The 19,221-nt window shown below is 42.6% G+C and overlaps 1 protein-coding gene across 1 annotated transcript in view; it reads right to left on the minus strand.

Moving 5' to 3' along the window:
- COL21A1 (collagen type XXI alpha 1 chain) overlaps window positions 1-19,221 on the minus strand; it is a 1,372,657-nt gene that overhangs the window by 162,057 nt on the left and 1,191,379 nt on the right. The window contains exon 25 of the mRNA XM_069606149.1: window positions 18,817-18,849. Within this exon, the coding sequence (XP_069462250.1) occupies window positions 18,817-18,849 (33 nt within the window). The remainder of the gene's footprint in view (window positions 1-18,816; window positions 18,850-19,221) is intronic.

Below are 19,221 nucleotides of genomic sequence, written 5' to 3' on the forward strand. Positions count from 1 at the left end.
AAAAAGCAGGCGTTAAAATCACCATTCCGCAAAGGGACCTTGTAATCATGCGTTAAGGGTCGGCGTTGTTTACGGCGCTGTTAACCCCTTAACGCCTGATTCGTAATGAGGCCCAGTGTCATAAAAGAAATGTCAGAATGACTTGGGTAACAACTCCCTATATCACGTTCAGAAGCACAGGGCCTCAAGAGTTTCTTAAAAAAGAATAGGTGGATGGCACAGTTCTATCAGTCTTGCACACTCTGGCTTGCCGGTATAATTCAACAGTTGAGGCTTGGGCTTCAAGCTTTTGACAGTCTAATCCATTCTTTAGGCGTCATCTGGCTTACCCCAAATACACAGTCTGCTCCTGGATTTCACTTTGCCACTATTCAACACAGACTTCCAACTCTTCACTTCACACTTCAGCACAGGCTTCCCTCTGCCGAGCTTGAGCCTGTCTTTCTCTTTGTGGGGGTTCCCTTCCCCACGTTCTGTCCTTCACACTTCACTTTCACTTTACCACAGTTCAGTGCAGGCTTCTACTCTTATCCCTTTTTACTGACAAAGACTTTCAAAACTGCAAGGATTTGTCATAGACCTCTGCATGACCACTTCGAAATCCCTTTTGAACAATTTGACAATCAACAATCTTCACAACACAAATGTTCCTTGGTACTTTTATTTTTATTTTTGTCCTCTTGGCTTCTTTCAAAGTTCACACACAACACCAATGCCTCTTGGTACTTTTAGTTTTTGCTCTCTTGGCATCTTTCAAAATTCATGTCCTCTTTACTTTGGCCCTCTTGGCCCTCTTGGCGATTTTCAAAGTTCATATAGATTGCTTTTCACTCAATCAGCTCTCGTTCGGGATTGCAGTTACTTTCTTGCCTTTATTTCCCACTTTCTATTACTCAGAACATTTCACAGAAAACTTTGAATGTGTGATTCCGTTTTGCAGGACCACTCTGTTACTTTGCACACCATTCCCAGCATTCAATCGTTGTTCTCTTCATTCAACCAATACCTGGCAACTCTCGCCTACTGCATTTCCATTTTCTGCTCTAAATTCTAGTGCTATGCTGATGACACCCAACTGATTTTCAGGCTTCCTTCAGCCACCTCCTCTCCTTCCCTCATCTCCGATAGCCTAATCGCCATTCAAAATTGATGTGCCGCCAATAATCTTTGTCTAAATGCCAACAAGACTGAGATCCTCCTCATTGGTACACCTTCACCATCCTTTCCCCTCAGTCTCTGGTTGGCCTCCCCTAGCCCTCCTCCTACCCCTACCTGTGAGGCTAAGAACCTTGGGTCATCTTTGACTCCACACTTTCCTTCTCTGCACACATCTCTGACATCTCTAAAAAGTCAAACTTCTTACTGCTCCTCCTCAGATGTACTCTGCCTTTCCTCTCCTTCCCTCAGAAGCTCACTGTCTCCCAGGCTCTGGTTCTCTCTAGGTTGGACTACTGTAACAGCCTCTTTCCAAATCTACCTGCCTCCATTCTCCGCCCTTTTCAACTAATCCAGAACAGGACTGCGAGGCTTGTCCTTGGCCTCAAGCCATGGGATCGTATCTATCCAGCTCTGAAATCCCTTCATTGGCTCCCAGTGGATGCAAGAATTACATTTAAAACCCTCTGCATTGTTCACAAGGCTTTCTGGTGCCTGGCTCCAAAATACCATCAACTATCCCTCCATAAATACCTCCCCTCTCGAGCCCTTTGCTCCTCTACTTCTAACTCCCCCAGGGTCAGTCGTATTTCAAAGAAACGAGCCGTGGGGTAGATCTCTGTCTTCAGCTGGGGCCTCCCTTTGGAACAGCCCCCCTGTCACTTGAAACGCGAAACTTGAGGAGAACCATTTCCGGTTCCGGAAGCACCTCAAGATCTTCCTCTTCTCCCCTGCTGATCTGTTTTCTCTCTTGGCACTGTGCGCCTGGCCGCTCTCTGTCCTGCGGGCACAGGTACCTGCTGACCCTGCCAGCCTCCTGCACTGCCTCTGGGCCACCCCTTGCACTGGGATCTGTATCTGTACTCATACAGTCCCCCACCCACTTCTCTTCTGCACTGATACACCCTATCTGCTGAACCTAGCACTTGCCACTTGCTGGCTGCACTACCACTTTTTATCGCCTTTATTTATTTATTTTACGTATTCATTAATTATGTTCTCTCCTCTGTTCCGGACTTTCCACCTCTCCCCCCTTCCATGCCCTTTCCCCCTTTTCCCTTTCCCTTGCACTTGCGCATTCTCAATGTCACTGGGCCTAGTAAGATCGTTGTTTTTTGTTCTTCCCTGTGCCCCTCCCTTTGCCTGGTTGCGCTCTGAAACACTTGTGTACGAGCGCAATATATAAATAAAATATAATTTAATTTCATTACACATTTTTTCTGCACACACGCAACCATCAACTCGTGTTACATGCCTCTTTTGCTCTTAACACATACCAGGCTTTTGTTTGCAATTGATAACTCACTGGTCATGTTAATTTGGCATCTATCTTCAATGCTTTTCCCGTAGCAGTCAAGGCCGTTACCAATGCCTCCTCTGCTCCCCCCCAACTCCATCGTTCACTTGGTAGGGTAGCGAGCCGCCTGAAGCTCTTTGAAGGTTTCTCTTTCCCGCTCACTCGTTTTCAGTCGTGGAGCGCTTACAGCTTCCCGAAATGATGGAATTCTCGCCTGGCTCTCTGCCCTTAGCCTTCCAACCTCCATAGCCTGGTTTGCATCAGCCTCGAAAGAGCTGTTCCTTATCGCATCTGGACTTGCTCAGAGTGTGATTGTGCATGCCACCTTTTATCCTGACAGGGAGTGTTAAAAAGTGGCAGGTGTCTGTAATTTGTATTACGTGTCTGACTCTGCCTGATCTCATTAGAGGGACAGAGCCATTGCAAGTCGGCAGAGGTAATTCTCCTGGCCTCATTGATTATCTTCCTATCTCAGTAGTGTGGCCAATTTGAAGTGGGGGGGAATCATGGGAGTTGTAGTTTCCCAATAAATAGGCAGGAATGGGAGTTTGATGGGTTAGGGAAAAAGGGGGATACCATGTCTCACAGTCAGGTGCTTCATCCACACTCTCAAGGGCACCCTTACCTGGGTGATCCTCCCTCGCTTGTCCAGCCCCAGGGTCAGGACCCAAAAAGGATGGCCTTACTCTGGCCACCTGAGTACGGGATCCCCGGGGGACTAGACTTTGAAACACCCTGACAAGACCAGGGATGGTAAAGCGAGGATGACATCAAGCCACAAGTCAAGAAAAAGTTAGATGTGAAACCCAAATATAAAGGAAGACCTAGTGCAAGGAGCTTTTGGTTTGGGAGCACTGAGCACTTTGCCAAGGACAAGGAGTGTTTCGCCCAACATATTGTTTGTCGAGAGTATGGGAGGAAAGAGCACTTGGCAAGATGCTGTAGACAATGAACAAAGTACCAAACTGTAAAGTTGGTTCAGGATGTGACATCATCATTGAGTGGCTTGGGTTCATCTCTCTATGCGCCCCATAACGATGTGTATGTAGTTAATGCCTAGGATGCATGTCTGAGGAGGGTCAAACCTCATGCCGTAATTGAGGTGAATGATATCTGTGTCAGGTTATTGATTGATAGCAGGGCAGACTATACCTTGATGAATGTGAGCACATGGAAATGTAAATATGGGTGTATTGATCAGCAGGAACCATCAGTAGTGGCCCAAGTTCATGGCGAGATCTCCATAGATATAGATATAGTGGGGAGTTTGAAACCCAATTTAAATTTAAGGGACACAGGGCTGTAGGTCTTGTGAGAGTCACACGAAAAGGGGGGAACTTACTGTCTTGGGACACACAAGCAGATGAGGGTCTTAAGTTAGACCTGGATCATCTAGTATAAGTGCTGGTGGTGGGAGGAGGAGGAGGAATGGAGTGGCAGTCAAATAAGGTAAATATAATGGTACCCTGGTGTGTTCAAGGAAGTTACTGGATGCGTGAAGGGATTTGTACAGTGCATCAAATTGAAGGCAGATGCTGTACCAGTAAGAGCTAAAGTGAGGTGGCTTCTCCTGGCTTTGATGTCAGAAATTGAAGGGGAACTCAAACATTTGATGGGATTATTGAGAAAGCATAGGCTGCAGAGTGGAATGGTCACATTGTGCTAGTGCGGAAGTCTAGCCATAGCACTTCAACCAGGTCAGGGATAAGGGTGCATAAACAAACAGGAGATAAACACTTAGACACACCCGTTTATTTAACTAATCCCAGACCATATTAAAACAAAGGGCAGTTTGTGAGACTTTGTAATGACCTGAAGGCTCTCAATAAGAGTGCCACTACAGATCAGTTTCTGTTGCCAAGGATTAATGAATTACTCGCTGAAATTTCTGGCGCTAGCTTGTTCTCCACAATAGATCTTAGAGTGGCCTATAACCAGCTCCAATTGTATTAGCATCAGTGGATCTGACTATGTTCATAGCACCTTTTGGTTTATGTAGATGTAGGAGGATGCCGTTTGGTTCAGTTTATGCCCCAAAGGGTTATGAGTAAGTTGTTTGGTGGTGAGAATACTTTGGGTGTGTGTTGATGCAGCAGGACGGGCACAAAATACAGGCAGTGGCATTTGAGCTATTTGTGGGGAACAATGTTTTTCATTGTGGTGGATCACACGCCTGGTGGTGAAATTCAACAGGAACGGGTTGTAGGAATATCAAGAAGAGCAGTCAGAAGGAATGCAAGGTTTGGACTTTGAAGTGCAGTATATTAAAGGGGAGCATAATATAGTGGCAGACACTTTGTCCAGAAATGATATTGATGATTACAATGCCACGGAGGAAGGGCAGTAACAGGTATCCTAGAAGGCAATATTTTAACAAATTCTAAGATAGTAAGTGAGAAGGATAGGATTGACTGTTGCGGAAACAGTGAGACATATAAAAATGTGTTGGAGTTTGTGCAGAAGGGTTAGCCTCATGTTGATATGGGGGAAGAGTTTAAGGCGTTCACGAGGATAAACAATGAGTTAAGCACAGAAAAGGGGATGCTGGTCAGGGGACATCGTGTGGAGGTGCCTAAAGGTGTGAGGGATGCAGCCATGGACATTTCCCATGAGGGGCATTTTGGAACTGTAAAACCAAAAGATGAATCAGTTGGGACTATTAGTGGCCAGGTTTGGATGTGGACACGGAGCGGTTGTTAAGGCAGTGTGAGGGGTGCTGTTGCAGTCATAAGAAGTTGCAGCCAAGGGTGACGCCAATGAAGTTGGTGAATGTTCTCAACTCTGTGGGTGTAGTGGTGGTTGATATATTAGTCCCCCTGGTGGTGAGGGGGGTTCAAGGTAGCTATGTTATCATGGCATTAGACATGCTGTATAAATGGCCTGAGGTGTGTGTAGTAAGGGAGATTGAATCCGGGGTGGTTATGAAAATACAGCATTGGTAAAGTGGACGTGCAAGATGAGAAAATAAAGGTGAACATTATGGAGAAATGTTGTATTACGTAGATGTATTCCTGTTATTATGGTGTTGTCAAGGTAATCTGGATTCCCTGCCTGCACGTGTGGTTGAAATGTTTGGGTATGAGTGTACGGGGAGATTCGAGTGGAACAGTTGGAGAGAGAGGACGGCGTAGCATGAATGAAGGCTGCAGGCAGGGCGCTTTGTTGCATACTTATAACTGAATAAATACAAGTTATTCATTTAACGCTTTCTGTGAATGGTATACCTCAATTGGCGATGAGGACTACCCGGCGTCAGACAAATCCACGGGGAGCGAAAGGCAAGGAACGAGAGCAGCCACTCCGAACGAACACGTTGCGTTTGTTTGTGCCGGATCTCCTAAGGGAGGAGACAGGAAGTACACTTTCAACACTGCAGGGGAGCCATATATTTCGTTATAAACTTACATGTTTCGATTGGACTCGGCGTGCGTTTGTAATACATGCATTGGAGTAAAGGACCAGTCGAATGTGTCACAGTCACGTGACACAGACTCCTCAGCAATCAGGAAGTCAGGCAAGGATGATGGAAACCTCCTCATCCTCGTCTCAGTAAAAAAAACAATGTTTTTCTTTTCTCTCTGTCATTTTACATATCCACACTAGGATAAGTGAAGAGGTATTGGGAGAGTTTGCATATGAATATCTGAGGAAGAATCCACAGAGGATTATAAAAGGAAGGGGTGCAGTTGCCCACAAGTTTGGTGTTGTTGACATTCAAAGTTCTGAATTTTTATTTCTTTAAAAAAAAAAAATGCAGGGCATCAACATTCAACCACCTGCAAGCTTTCTGCCAACCCCAGGTCAGCCTGTAGTTGATTGGTCGGAAAGGAAGTAGTTCTGGTTAAATTATATTCAGACTGTGACTCACTTCTCATAAGAAGAAACTGCTGTTACCCCATGCTTTTGGGTTGGAAGGCCAAAGGAAGTTCAGGGAGTTGCCAGAATTACCAGGAGATTAAGGTAGTGATGCGGATGAACATGAAAAAGCCATCAGACAATTAGACAAGTACTATGCTCCGGAGACCAATACAACTTTTATACAAGAATTCAAAAGGAGCATGAAACTATTGAAGAATATGTGTCAGCATTGAGGCTTTTATCACGCACGTGTCATTTTGGTAATGGAATCACTCTAGATGAGTTAATCAGAGACCAGATCATCATCCACTCAAGGGACAGTTTAGTCCAAGAAAGGTTGTGGATGGTGGGTAACCCATCCCTACCGGAGACTATTGCCATTGCTAAACAAATAGAACACAGTCAATTGTGTTCTAGAGAAATGAAGAGCAAAAAACAGGAGGCTGCTCATAACATGCAGCAGCAAAATAGCAGGGTTGCAGCAGAGGCTGAGGAAGTAGGTTTGGTCAACACGCTAAGGAGCAAAGAACGGATGGATACCGTTTCCGTAACAGAGCAAGAGGATTTGAGAATAAGGGAAATTCTTTTAGAAGAAAGAGTTGGGTGAGAAATGAACCCAGATTTCAGAATGCACAGATTAAAGATGGAGACAGACGCAATAATTGTGGTAGATTTGGCCAGTATGCATATGCAAAACAGTGCCCGGCAATAGGGCAGAAATGTGGGAATTGTGGAGTGAAGGGTCATTTTGCGGTCAAATGTAGGTGGAAGAAGAGAGTTTCGGCAATTCAAGATGAAGAGGAAGAATCAGATGAGAAGAGGGTGTTCATGATTCATAAACCACCAGGTGGAGAATTGAAATGCCCAAGTTGCAAGGTAATATTTGACAATTGGAAGCTCAAGGTGAAAGTGGACAGTTGCTCACCATGGACGATCATCACTAAGAAAACCTGGCAAAATTTAGTGGCACGGGGTCTAAGAAGCAAGTTGATGGCCTCAGATATAAGGAATCCTGGCGGATTCGAAGGGTCTAGGATTAAAATGATTGGTTGGTTTTCGTGTATCATTCAATTCAAGGACAGGCGTGCCCAGGTGAAGGTATATGTGGCAGAAAATGGTGTGAATATAGTGGGTTGGAGAGATCAAGCTGGCTTAAGAATCAGACTGGATCCTTGTGAAGAAGAGCAAATTCTTATTGTGAATAGTAGTCAAGAGCAAGGAGACAAAATGGTAACAAAAGGAAGTGAAGCCCAAGCGAAATTAGGTTTGTTGAAAAACTTTGCACACTGGATCCGTCTCAAGAGGGGAGCATAGCCAGTTAAACACTTAAAGTCAAGACCCATTCCATTTGCCATGGCTGACAAGGTTGAGTTGGAGTTGACAAGCTTGTGTCAGAAGGAATAGAAAAAATGTAATCCTCAGTTTAAGCCCCATCGTTGTTGCATTGAAAAAGAATGGCAAGCCTAGGATTTGTGTGGATTTGAGGGATGTCAACAGAAACATCATAGTTGATACTTTTCCTCTTCCGGTAATTTCTGAAATGCTAAATCGCATTGGTGATGCAGATTTATTTTCCACATTGGATCTTTCAAGTGCGTATCATCAGATATCAGTTACAGAGGACTGCAGGGACATCACAGCGTTCATCACTTCATATGGGTTGTACAGATATAAACGCATGTCTTTTGGTTTGGCATCCGCGGCGGCAGTGTTCCAAAGGGTTATGATGCATTTTCTTAAGGGTTTGAATGGGACTCTTGTGTATCAGGATGATATTATTGTGTTTGGCAAGGGTTCTGAAGAGCATGATAAAAGGTTGAGAGAAGTGTTGAGGAGATTGGAGGATGTGGGATTGAAGGTTGAACAAAGTAAATGTAAGTTTGGAGTTGAACAAGTTGAGTATTTAGGACACACGGTAAATGGTAAAGGATACAAACCCAAGGGGGTTGCCATGAAGGCAATTAAGGACTCACCTAGTCCAAAAAATAAGGATGAACTTAGATCATGTATGGGTTTGTGTGAGTACTACAACAGATTTGTAAAAAATGTTGCCAGTGTAACAGAGCCTTTGAGGAAACTGTTAAAAAAGGATGCTATGTTTGAGTGGAGTGATGAATGTAATGAGGCAGTAAATTGCTTAAAGGGAGTGATTTGTAATTCTGCAGAAGTAGGAGGATTTGTGTTTGGTAGATTAACTAAGGTTACAGTGGATGCCAGTGGGAATGGATTGGGGGCGGTGTTATCCCAGATTGATGAAGATGAATTTGAGAAAGTAATCAGTCATGCCTCCAGGGCTATTTCAGACACAGAAAGTAGATATTCAGTGATTGAGAAAGACTTGTTGGCCTGTTCCTGGGCGGTTAACTACTTTAGAAAATATCTGTGGGGAAGCAAGTTCATTATACAGACTGATCACAAACCTCTTATTGAAGTTCTTACGGTGAAGGGGATGTGTAAAACTTCATCTAGGTTGGCTAGGCTGAGTCTCAAGTTGCAAGATTATCATTTTATAGTGAAATATATTCCGGGGAAAAGAAATCCTATTGCTGATTATTTATCATGTTTGCCATTAAAAAATAATGTGACTGATATAGAAGGTAATGAAGAAATGGTGGCAGTTGTTCTTGAAGTAACTTCCAAGGAAACATGGCTAAGTGAATTCAGTAAGGATGACTTTTTGCAAGAAGTCAGAAAATATCCTGAATCAGATTGGCCTGAAAGGAGGTTGGTTAGTGAAGGGTGTGTGAGGTTTTGGGAAGTTAGGGACGAATTATCCATGGAAGATGGATTCCTGTTGAGGGGGGATAAATTAATCCCTTCACAGGTGTTGTGTAATGAACTCATAGAAAAAGCACACCAGGGACATCCTGGAATCACTGGAAATAAAAGTAATGTGAGGTCAAAATACTGCTGGCCAGGAATGGACTTGATGATTGAGAGGTTTGTTAGGAATTGTTGGCCTTATCAGAACAGTGATAAAATTTGTCAAATCAGAGTCCATTAACATTGATAAGGGGAGGCACCATGGGAGAAGGTAGGCATTGATATTGTTGGACCCTATGAAAATTTGATGTATGAAAAGAGATTTTTATTAGTCTTGGTTGACTATTACTCAGGTTGGTTAGAAGTAAAGGCGGTTAGCAAACACTGACTCCAAAGAGATAATTAAGTTTTTAAAACAAATTTTTAGGAGAGAAGGGTTTCCTAAGGTAATCATTAGTGATAATGGTGTTCAATTTAGAAGTAAGGAGGTTAAGGAGTTTGCCAAAGGGTCGGGAATTGAGTGGAGATTTTCAGCATTATATCATCCCCAAACTAATGGGTTAGTTGAGAGGTGCAATAGAATAATTGTAGAGACGGTAGAATTGGCTTTGAGAAACAACTTGCCAGTAGATGAGGCTCTTAAGGAGAAATTGTGGAGTCTCAGAATGTCTGTTAAAAGAGGGATGGAGGTATCCACTTTTGAGTTAATGAGAGGGAGAGCCCCAAATACATTGCTTAATCCTGAATGGGTTAATCATAGGGGAACTGTGGAGCCAGAGGAAGAAGTAGTTCACAAGTACCAACATAATCCTAGAATTTCATCAGGTAATTATAAGTCTAGAATTTCTCCAGGAGATTTTGTAAGAATAAAATTAGGGCGAAGTGTGAGAAAAGGTGAATGCAAAAATAGCAGTCCTGTAAAAGTTGTTCAAGTATTTAAAAGGGTGGTTAGATTTCATGGTGGGTCCGTGTGGAATTTGGATAAAGTGAGTAAATGGTATTGGAAAGGTGAGTGTGTTAAGGATGGACAATTAAAATATTACAGAAGAGCAGTTGAATTGTTTTGGGCTGATGTTCCTATTCAAAATGGTGATGAGAATGTGAATGATGATATTGGCATGCAGGTTGTCGAAGTAGATATCCATAATGGGAACAATATTGTTGATGTGGCTGAGAATAGGAATTTGCGTAGTTCAAGCGTGAAAAGACTACCAATTTGGTCCAGAGACTATTTCATGGAAAAATAAGGACCATCTATTACCTTGCATGGGTTTTGTCATTAGATAAGTTAATTGTGACCTTTGTTTTTTTTTGTTAAGGACTATAAGTCTAGGGTCAAGCTTATAAGAAAAAAATAGGGTTCTTGCATTGTGTTTGTTTTTTTATTTGTTGTTCAATTTTCTGTAGGGAGGGGGGTGATGTTGTATTACGTAGATGTATTCCTGTTATTATGGTGTTGTCAAGGTAATCTGGATTCCCTGCCTGCACGTGTGGTTGGAATGTTTTGGTATGAGTCTACGGGGAGATTTGAGTGGAACAGTTGGAGAGAGAGGACAGTGTAGCATTAATGAAGGCTGCAGGCAGGGCGCCGGTTGCATACGTATAACTGAATAAATACAAGTTATTCATTTAACGCTTTCTGTGAATGGTATACCTCAAAAAACAATGAAAAGCAAAGCAAGAAATTGGGTGTATGATGTGCACATGCTCACATGGGCAGTAGTGAGAGTGAATTTGGGCAGACATGTCAGAAAAGGTGGCTCAACGTTTTCAAAGCCCTGTTTAGTCAAAGAAGATTTGGGGAATTCTGTGAGATTGGATAATGGACCAATATGGCCTAAACAGAGAGTGGTTTTGTTGCCATCATGTAAAGAGGGGAGAACTGCTGGAGATGTGAAAAAATTGAGATGAGTGTTTGGCAAGGTGCCTGTAGCAATCAGGGAAGGAGATGTGTTAAGTAATGGACTTCAATTATGTGTCAACAGCCAAAGGATCGGAGAACCAGAGGCAGGCGCCCTGGAAAATTAAATTCAGGATATCCTCAATATGATCAGATGTTAAGGAATGCAATGTCATGGCATAGCCTTCTAATGTGACATCTCAGATCAGTATGTTCCTAGATGAAAACGTCTCCCAGTGCTTTTTCATATGCATCTAAGCAACAGGGCCATGGTCGTCACAGACTGAACAGCTATTTTGTAAAAGAGAATGAGGGGCTGGCAGCTTTAAACATTTTGCTCTGCTTTGGTATGGTGTAGCTTGAGGTTGGTAATTCTTCCTAAGAAAATAATGAGAGCAATATTCTGCCTTATTCACACAATCTGCAACAGTTGCTCTGCAGGATGTCATTCTTCAAAGATGTTGACACCCATATGCACTGCCTTTTTAGTTCCACTCACTGGTAACCTCCTTGACATCTCATTTTGAAAAGCCTTTTAGACAATTTATATGGCCCACAAAATGTTACTCCCACTTCCACAATCTGTGACTACGCACTGTCACAAAGCCTCTGTACATAGATGATGCTTTGCCATGTGCTCATTCTTCCATCACCTACAAGGCTCATCCATGGTAGGCATTAGGTGTGCCACTTTCTGATCCTCCTCACTTCTCTCAGTATGAATAATGCCTTATCTTCACCTCGTACCTATAGCACCATGTCCTATCCAGTTTACTCCTGAATACAGTCTCCAGCTTTGATGTGTGTCCTAATCTTTTAAGTGATCTCCTCCTTGCCTCCATACTTAACATTCTTTTTAACTTTCTAACTTTGTCTCCTTTCATCATTTTGGAGGTCCTCTTTCTTCAATATCCCACAATCTATCTCTTTCACTCCTCCTTGATGTCCTCTTCCACTTCCTGATACATAACTCCACCAACCTCCTTCTTTTCTCTCCTTCTTGTTGTATCTCTTTCCAACTTCCCTACTCCTGTACTGAGGTGCTCTGTCTGTCTTTCACTCTCTTTATGTAGTTTCTATGTATCTCTTCCAAAACGCTCCTGTATCTCCTTCCAACCCCCACCGTGTGTCCCATTCGTTACTCCTTCATACTATCTCTTCCTCTTGAATATCTTCTCCAACCTCACCCTTATGTCTCATTTCAACCACCTTTCTGATGTTTCTCTGAGTGACTGTCTTGCATCCTCGTTCCATTCCTACTGTGATGTTCACTACACTTCCTTCTTCTGCTCCTCCAGCCTCATTTATAATGTCTTGTTCCACCTACTCTCCTCCCCACCTCCATACTCCACCTCTTCTCAGCCACTTCTAGCCTCTCGCTGATTTCTCCTTCTTATCCTTGCATCAGCCTCCTCTACTTTCCTCTCCTCTCCTCCCCTCTCCTCTCTTGTCTTCTCTTCTCTAGTCTTCAGACACCTCTTTTCTCCTTCCCCTTCCCTCAACCTCCTCCCCCTGCCTGTCTAGGTTCTGCTACCTCTCTATGACTCCAGCAACCCCTGGAACTCACTCACCAAATCTTTTCACTGACCCCAACATTTCTTCATCTCCTCTCTAGCCCTAACCCTGCTCACTCCTTTCACCTTTTCTTGTATCCTAAACTTCTTTCTCCCCTCCAGATGTTTACTCTCCTGTGTATTTTCTCTTCTCCCTTCTTCCTATGCTCCTCTTTGCCCTTCTCTAAGACCTCATCTCCCAACTCCTCGAGTCTCACTCTTTACCTTCTCCCCTCATCCTCTGTCTGCACAGTGACTGTTCTTCAGCCCCCTCCTCCTCTCGTTTTTCTATCGGCTCGTATCCACCCTTCTCTCTTGCCCATCCGTCTCCCTCTTTATTGCCTTCTGCTCAAGCTCCTCTGCTCTCATTATGACTCGCTTCATCTCCCCCCCCCTCTCTCTCTCTCTCTGTACCACTCTAATCTTCCCCACATATATTCCTCTTTGCCACTCCTCTCAGATCTTTCTCGCAAATACTCTTCCCCATTCATCCCTTCTCCTTCTTCTGCTGTTCCACCATTTTGGTGGTAATTATCATGTGTGCTAATGCCCCCATGGAGTTCTGCTTTTGTGTAGTGCTAAAAACAGGCAGAAGTAAGAGTTTAAAACATTGATAATGGTAATTATCTGATGCTTTTACCCTGCAAAACCTGTAATCAGGCCCTTAGAGTTTCAGCAGTGCCAAGGGTGTTGCCATACTCTAGTCATTGCTATTGTTCTCTGGGTGCAATGAGTTGGTTTGAAACCAGGTAATCCAAACTGGTATGGGTTCCATTAGGGTGCACCTGTGTGTGAAATTGTGCAATTGGTGGATTAAGTGGTGCTATTTTTTGATGCTGGAGTGTTGGCTAATTTCTGTTCATTATGCATTAAAAAGTCAGGGTTTTAGATTTTTCTAGAATTTAAAGTGGTCCTGAACTGTTTGAATTTCCCTTGGTTACATGTTCAAAAGATTTGCCACCATAGTGGAAAATGGGGGGACTCTGAGTCTTTCTCTGCACAATCTCCTCGTTCCTATTAGCCCATAATTTCTGGATCTTAGATCTCTAGTTGGTTAGTGTTAGGTAATGTGAGATTTTGCATTGGATACTTTCTGCTCCTTGATCTTGGACTGCTTTGGTGGTAATGCAGAGTGCCTTGAAGTAGCAAGCGGAATGCTCTAAGCGCTGGTGTTGTGTGTTTCCTCTTGCTGAGTCTGGGTAACAGACTGTGATTCGGACCCTTCATAGTGTTTTTGTAAGGTAATCTGGCATACCTAAATGCTCTATGCATACTTGATTCCTCTGTTTTGCGTAGGAAAGTGAGATAGGACATTATACATCTAACTGAGCACAAATGGTAGAAGTACATTTTGACTATTGTGTTAACGTGGAGGACCAGGGTGAGGCCACTGACTATTAGTATGTTGAGATTTGTGATCCCTTTAGATGTTTTATGGAAGTTGCCCTTTTCCAGAGGCCATTGTAGAGGTGTTTCATGGGTGGCGGGAAAGACTATCATCATTTCTTTTGTGTCTGGGTTGACGTTTAGGTTGTTAGCCTTTGTACATTTGCTCACTTGTGTGATTCAATTGCTGAGGGTGGTGCTGGAGATTCCCTCACTGGTAATTATGTACATGACTTAAGTGTTGCCTACATACTTGTAACAAGTTGGTTCACATGTTTTTATGATCTTTATTGGTGAGGCCGTCTAGATGTTCAAAAGGAGTGGTCAGATTTTTTGTCCTTCGAGGGACTGTACAAGGGGTGGTCCTGCGATTAGTGGAAAGGGGTACACCAGGTGATTGTTCTCCTGCAGTTAAGACATTTCTAATCAATTGTTATTGCCAGGGATTTGATCGCTGCTTTTGTTCCTTACTGCTGCTTAGATTGTATTTATTTATTGTGCATTTGTAAGGTGCTTATTGATCCATTAAATTGGGTTTCAAAGGGCCCACAGTTTAGCGAGGAGGAAACATGGGAAAGAAGGCAAATATGACAATTGAAGATAGAGTCTAACTTACTAGGCCTTGTGAGCATTCAGATTGTGCAAGTGCAGAGAGAGAGCGGGCCAAGGGAGTGGAGGGGGGCAAGTACTAGGTGTATCAAGAGGGAAGTGCTAGAGATTGAGCAGCTGTAAGTGTAAAAGTGCAGTGGTCAGCACACAATAAATATGTGTAGGCATGTGATGACATATGCCAGTGAGTACCAAGGCAAAGCGCCCGGAGGGGTGGAAGCGGTAGGCTATTGGGTGTGGGAGCACAGGACCCGTGAGGACACATAAGGGCCCTATTCACCAATCTCAGCACCTGTGAGATTATCAGGGGAGGGAGGAGAGGAAGAAGGAGGTAAAAAGGAGAGCCTTTAGGAGCTTCCGGAATTTGAGGAGATCCGGCTGAATGCAAAGAGGAGGGAAGCTGTTACATGGGATGGGACCTGCTGAAGAAAGAGATCGGCCACCAGCTCGCTGTTTAGCCAAGCGCTTAACACACAGAGAGTTGGTGCTGGAGGAGCGTAAAGATCTGGAGGGAGAGTATTTAGTAAGAGCAAGTTGTAGATAGCGTGGTCCTCGGTCCCCAGACAGCCTTGTGGATGATGCAGAGGGATCTGAATTTGATCCTTGTAGCAACCGTGAGCCAGTGAAGAGTTTTTAGAGCTGGAGAGATGCAGTCCCTGGGCTTGAGGCCAAGATTGCCTGCTTTATATTTAATACTTTATTTCTGAAGAGATTGATGATATATCTGCACAATGTTTGGCATGAGGCAGTGCTATGCTGCAAAATGTGAGGTATATAATCTCATTAATGATTTTGTAAAGTTATTTCTCTGAGTGAGGGGGTCTTACTGACACACTTTAGAGTAGTAAGGTTTCTTTGCTTTTCGTATTTCTACTTTTTAGTGGTGGACCTGTCTTTGGTAGGCTGTCTTGTATTGTTGGTTGTGGTGTTACCTCCAATTTTCTGTAGTTTTCTGTTTCTTTTTTAGGGTACTTAGATGGGATGTTGACTATTTTATGGTTATCTTTTTGCAGAGAGGTTGATGCATTTTAATGGTATGCAGCTGTTGAGTGTTTCAGTTATCTAAATCTGCAGTGTTGCTAAATTGTCCTTGCTCCCAGCTACCTTACTGACTCAATATCTCTTCACTCTCATGCTTATATGTCACAATCCTCATTTCTCATCAACTTCTCTGCTCCTTTTCCTGTGTCTTCTCTAGATTCTGCTCTTTCTAACTACTTTACTCACTCTACAAGAATGCCCTACGCCCAGACATCAGCATTTGCCGAACAGTGCATCTATTCAAAATCAAAACCAAACTCTACCACTTACCCTCGAACTACCTCCAACACCTGACCCATCCGACTACCTGGATGATGACTCTCACACATGCAACTGATGTCAATGTTTCCTGATCACATACTGTAGTACTCACCTGTTCTATTATTCATAATTATTCATAATTATATGTGTCCCTTTTCTTCGTACCTGGCTAAAGTCCCTCCTTATTACCACTTGATTACTTGTTTTTTTTGCACCCAGTTATTCATTGTTTATTGCAAATGTAACTCACCCATGGATTGTATCTGTAATCTGTACTACTTTCCTGTAGAAAAGACATTATTTATGTTCAAATAAATAGTCATACATGATATTTGGTACCTGTGTAGAAGGCACATATTGTTTGGCACTATTGGTTGCAGCAAGGTAAAAGCATTGTGCTGTACCAAGATCCATCAGCTTTTTACCAGCCAGGCACAAGCAAAGTGGGCATCATCACTCATGTAAACATTCTAGTTATAACTGATGTAAGAAAGATCCTACAGTAATAAAGCCATGTGCCCATTTCTGGTTGAGAAACAATGCAGCACCATATATGCCTTAGCATTTACCTCTGTGACTGGTGAAGCAGCTGCTCTACTCCTCTTACCTGCAAGTTTAACCCCTTAAGTGCCAGACTATTATGCAAGTCTATGCAAGAAGGACGAGCATACTCGTCCTTGGCAAGGTTAATAACAAAACCTAAGTTCCATACATGCCTCAAACTCTGCAAAATAATGTCGTCCCCAACTGCTAAATGTATAAATAGCACATGGGAGGCTTTGAGGGTACTTGTTTCAGCTTGCATAGAAACATTTTGATAGATTACATCACATGTTCTCCTTTCAGAGTTCAGCCCCCTCGTTATGCAGCTTGTCATTATTTCTTCTCCTTGTCTTGCACCATTTCCCCACTGCACGGCAGTACACATTCCCCATTGGGAAGAAATGAAAGAGAGACAGCGACAAAGGGAGGCAAAGATAGACTATGGGGTGGAAGAGATTAAGGCACAAATGAAGAGATACAGATGGAGCATGAAAGAAAGACTGCAACATTGACTGACTGAGAGATTGTGCCTCAGAACTTAATTAGGTCTGGCTTGAAGAGCTAGGATTGCGGGGAAGGACTAAATCAAGCCTGGGAATATTAGAATTAAGGAGAAGTATTAGGACAAAGAAGGAGGTCTACAATGAAAAACCTGGATGAATGGGCAGGGTAATGGACTAGGATGAAGGACATGCGCTAGAAAGAAGGACTAGGACAAATGACTAGGATGAAGGACTAAAGAAAAGGACAATGATGAAGGCGAGGACTGGGATTAAGGAGAAGAGCTAAAAGCAAGGGCGAGGAAGAACTGACATTGACACTGATAACTAGAATGAAGGACTAGTATTAAGGAGAAGAACTGGGATGAAGGATGACAACCATGACTGAGCACTAGGATGAAGTAAAAGGACTAGGTCTGAGGATTAGAATGAAGGAAAAGGATTTGGACAAAAGGGAAGACCTAAAAAGAAGGAGGAAGAAAGACTACGATTCAGGTGAAGGACTGTGACTAAGACGCATGACAAGGATGACGGGGATGTACTAAAACAAAAGAGAAGGTTTAGTACTGAGGAGAAGAACTTGGATTAAGGAGACTAAGATGAAGTAGAAATACTAGAAGGCATAGGACAAAGGAGAAGGACTAACATGAATTAGAAGGACTAGGATGATGGATTGTAATAACAGAGGCAGGGCAAAAGAGAATAAATAGGATGATGGTGAAGGACTAGGAATAGTAAATAATAATTTGATTTAACATTAGCAATAGAAACAATAACAAGTACATGGAGTGAGTATTAGGATACAAGAGCACGAATAGGGAGAAGTAGAACAATTAAAGATTAAGAAGAAGAAATAGCACTGAGGAGTAATATAAAGTAGATGGGTTGGTATGAAAGATAAGGCCCTGGACCAAGGTCTAGGGCAAAGGAGAAGGGCACTAATTAATGACAAGAATGAAGGAGGAAGACTAACACATAAGAGAAGGACTAGGAATAATGGGAAGAATTTGCATTAAGGAGAAGGACTAGGACTAAGATGTCAGATGAAGTAAACATATTTGGACTAAAGGGAAGGAATATGATTATTGACAGGGGTGAAGGAGAAGGATATGACAAATGAGAGGCATATGGACGACGGAGAAGGACTAGAGTGAGGGTCTAAGATAAAGGAAAAGGTATAGGACAAAGGAGAAAGACTAGGATGAAGGAGATGGACCAGGAAGAAGTATGAGTACTAAGCAACAGGGTGAAGGAGAAAGGTTATGCCAAAGGGGAAGGACTAGGATGCTGGACTAGAACAAATGACTAGAACCAAGGACTGGGAAGAAGGAAAAGGATAGAGGACATGCACAAAGGATTAGAATGAAGGGGAAGGGTTAGGGTTCTTCAGTTGTCTTCTGTTCATTTGCTCCTGAACAGAGTCATGTTTGCAGAGTAACACATGGTTAGCAGCATGGCACAAAAATAACCTGTGAAACAGCTCATAAATGGTGAAACCATTCCCAGTTGCCTTACCAACCAGATATTGTGCATTTTACTACCCCTACTCCCCTTTCTCTTTACTATGCTGCTGTTTTGGCAACAAGGCCAAAAATGCCAATAAATGAGCCAACACTACCAAAGTCTTTCTTAATCTTCACCATAGCTGTCATACCCAAAAAAAAACTGTTTGAAAAATTAGATTCTTGTGTTGCGTTGACGCTCTTGTGAACATTGCATTCCAGTGCAAAACACGGATTTCCACAATTCAAAGACTTAACAGAGGGAACATGATCTATGCAAACTAGCTTCGTATTTCAGAATGGTCCAAATACAACAAAACAAGCTATTGCAAAATTGCTCTGCTTCAACACTTAGTTACAATATCCAGCAGGTTGTTTTAAAAATGTTTCTGCAATCACACTGTCCAAAAAGACATTTTCTCTAAGATTATATATTTTTTAAACATACCGATCCTTTGGGTCCAATAAGTCCATTTGATCCCTAAGAAGGAACATTCAGTGAGATATATTTTATAAATATACAATCATGTCATATTCATTTGATATCATCTAAAACAATCAAGTGGAATACATTTAGTTCACTTTGAAATCATTGCATGTATTTTTAGGGTCTATTAATATTGTTATGCAACATACATTTATCTCAAAACTATTGCAATGCCTAAATCAATGTTAAAACGAAATGTGCATGCATTTGCTTTTTAAATGAAGATCCATTCGTCTAATAAAATTTCACAACGCAATCATTTGTATTCATGTACTAAGTATTCAATTTTTATGTTAGTGCTTTTTACAAATGGGCGTGACTTCAGGAATGTAATCCAGTTCTTGAGGTGTAGCCCGGCTGGGAAAC

Source organism: Ambystoma mexicanum, chromosome 4p (assembly GCF_040938575.1).
Source record: "Ambystoma mexicanum isolate Mex_15411 chromosome 4p, UKY_AmexF1_1, whole genome shotgun sequence".
Taxonomy (NCBI): domain Eukaryota; kingdom Metazoa; phylum Chordata; class Amphibia; order Caudata; family Ambystomatidae; genus Ambystoma; species Ambystoma mexicanum.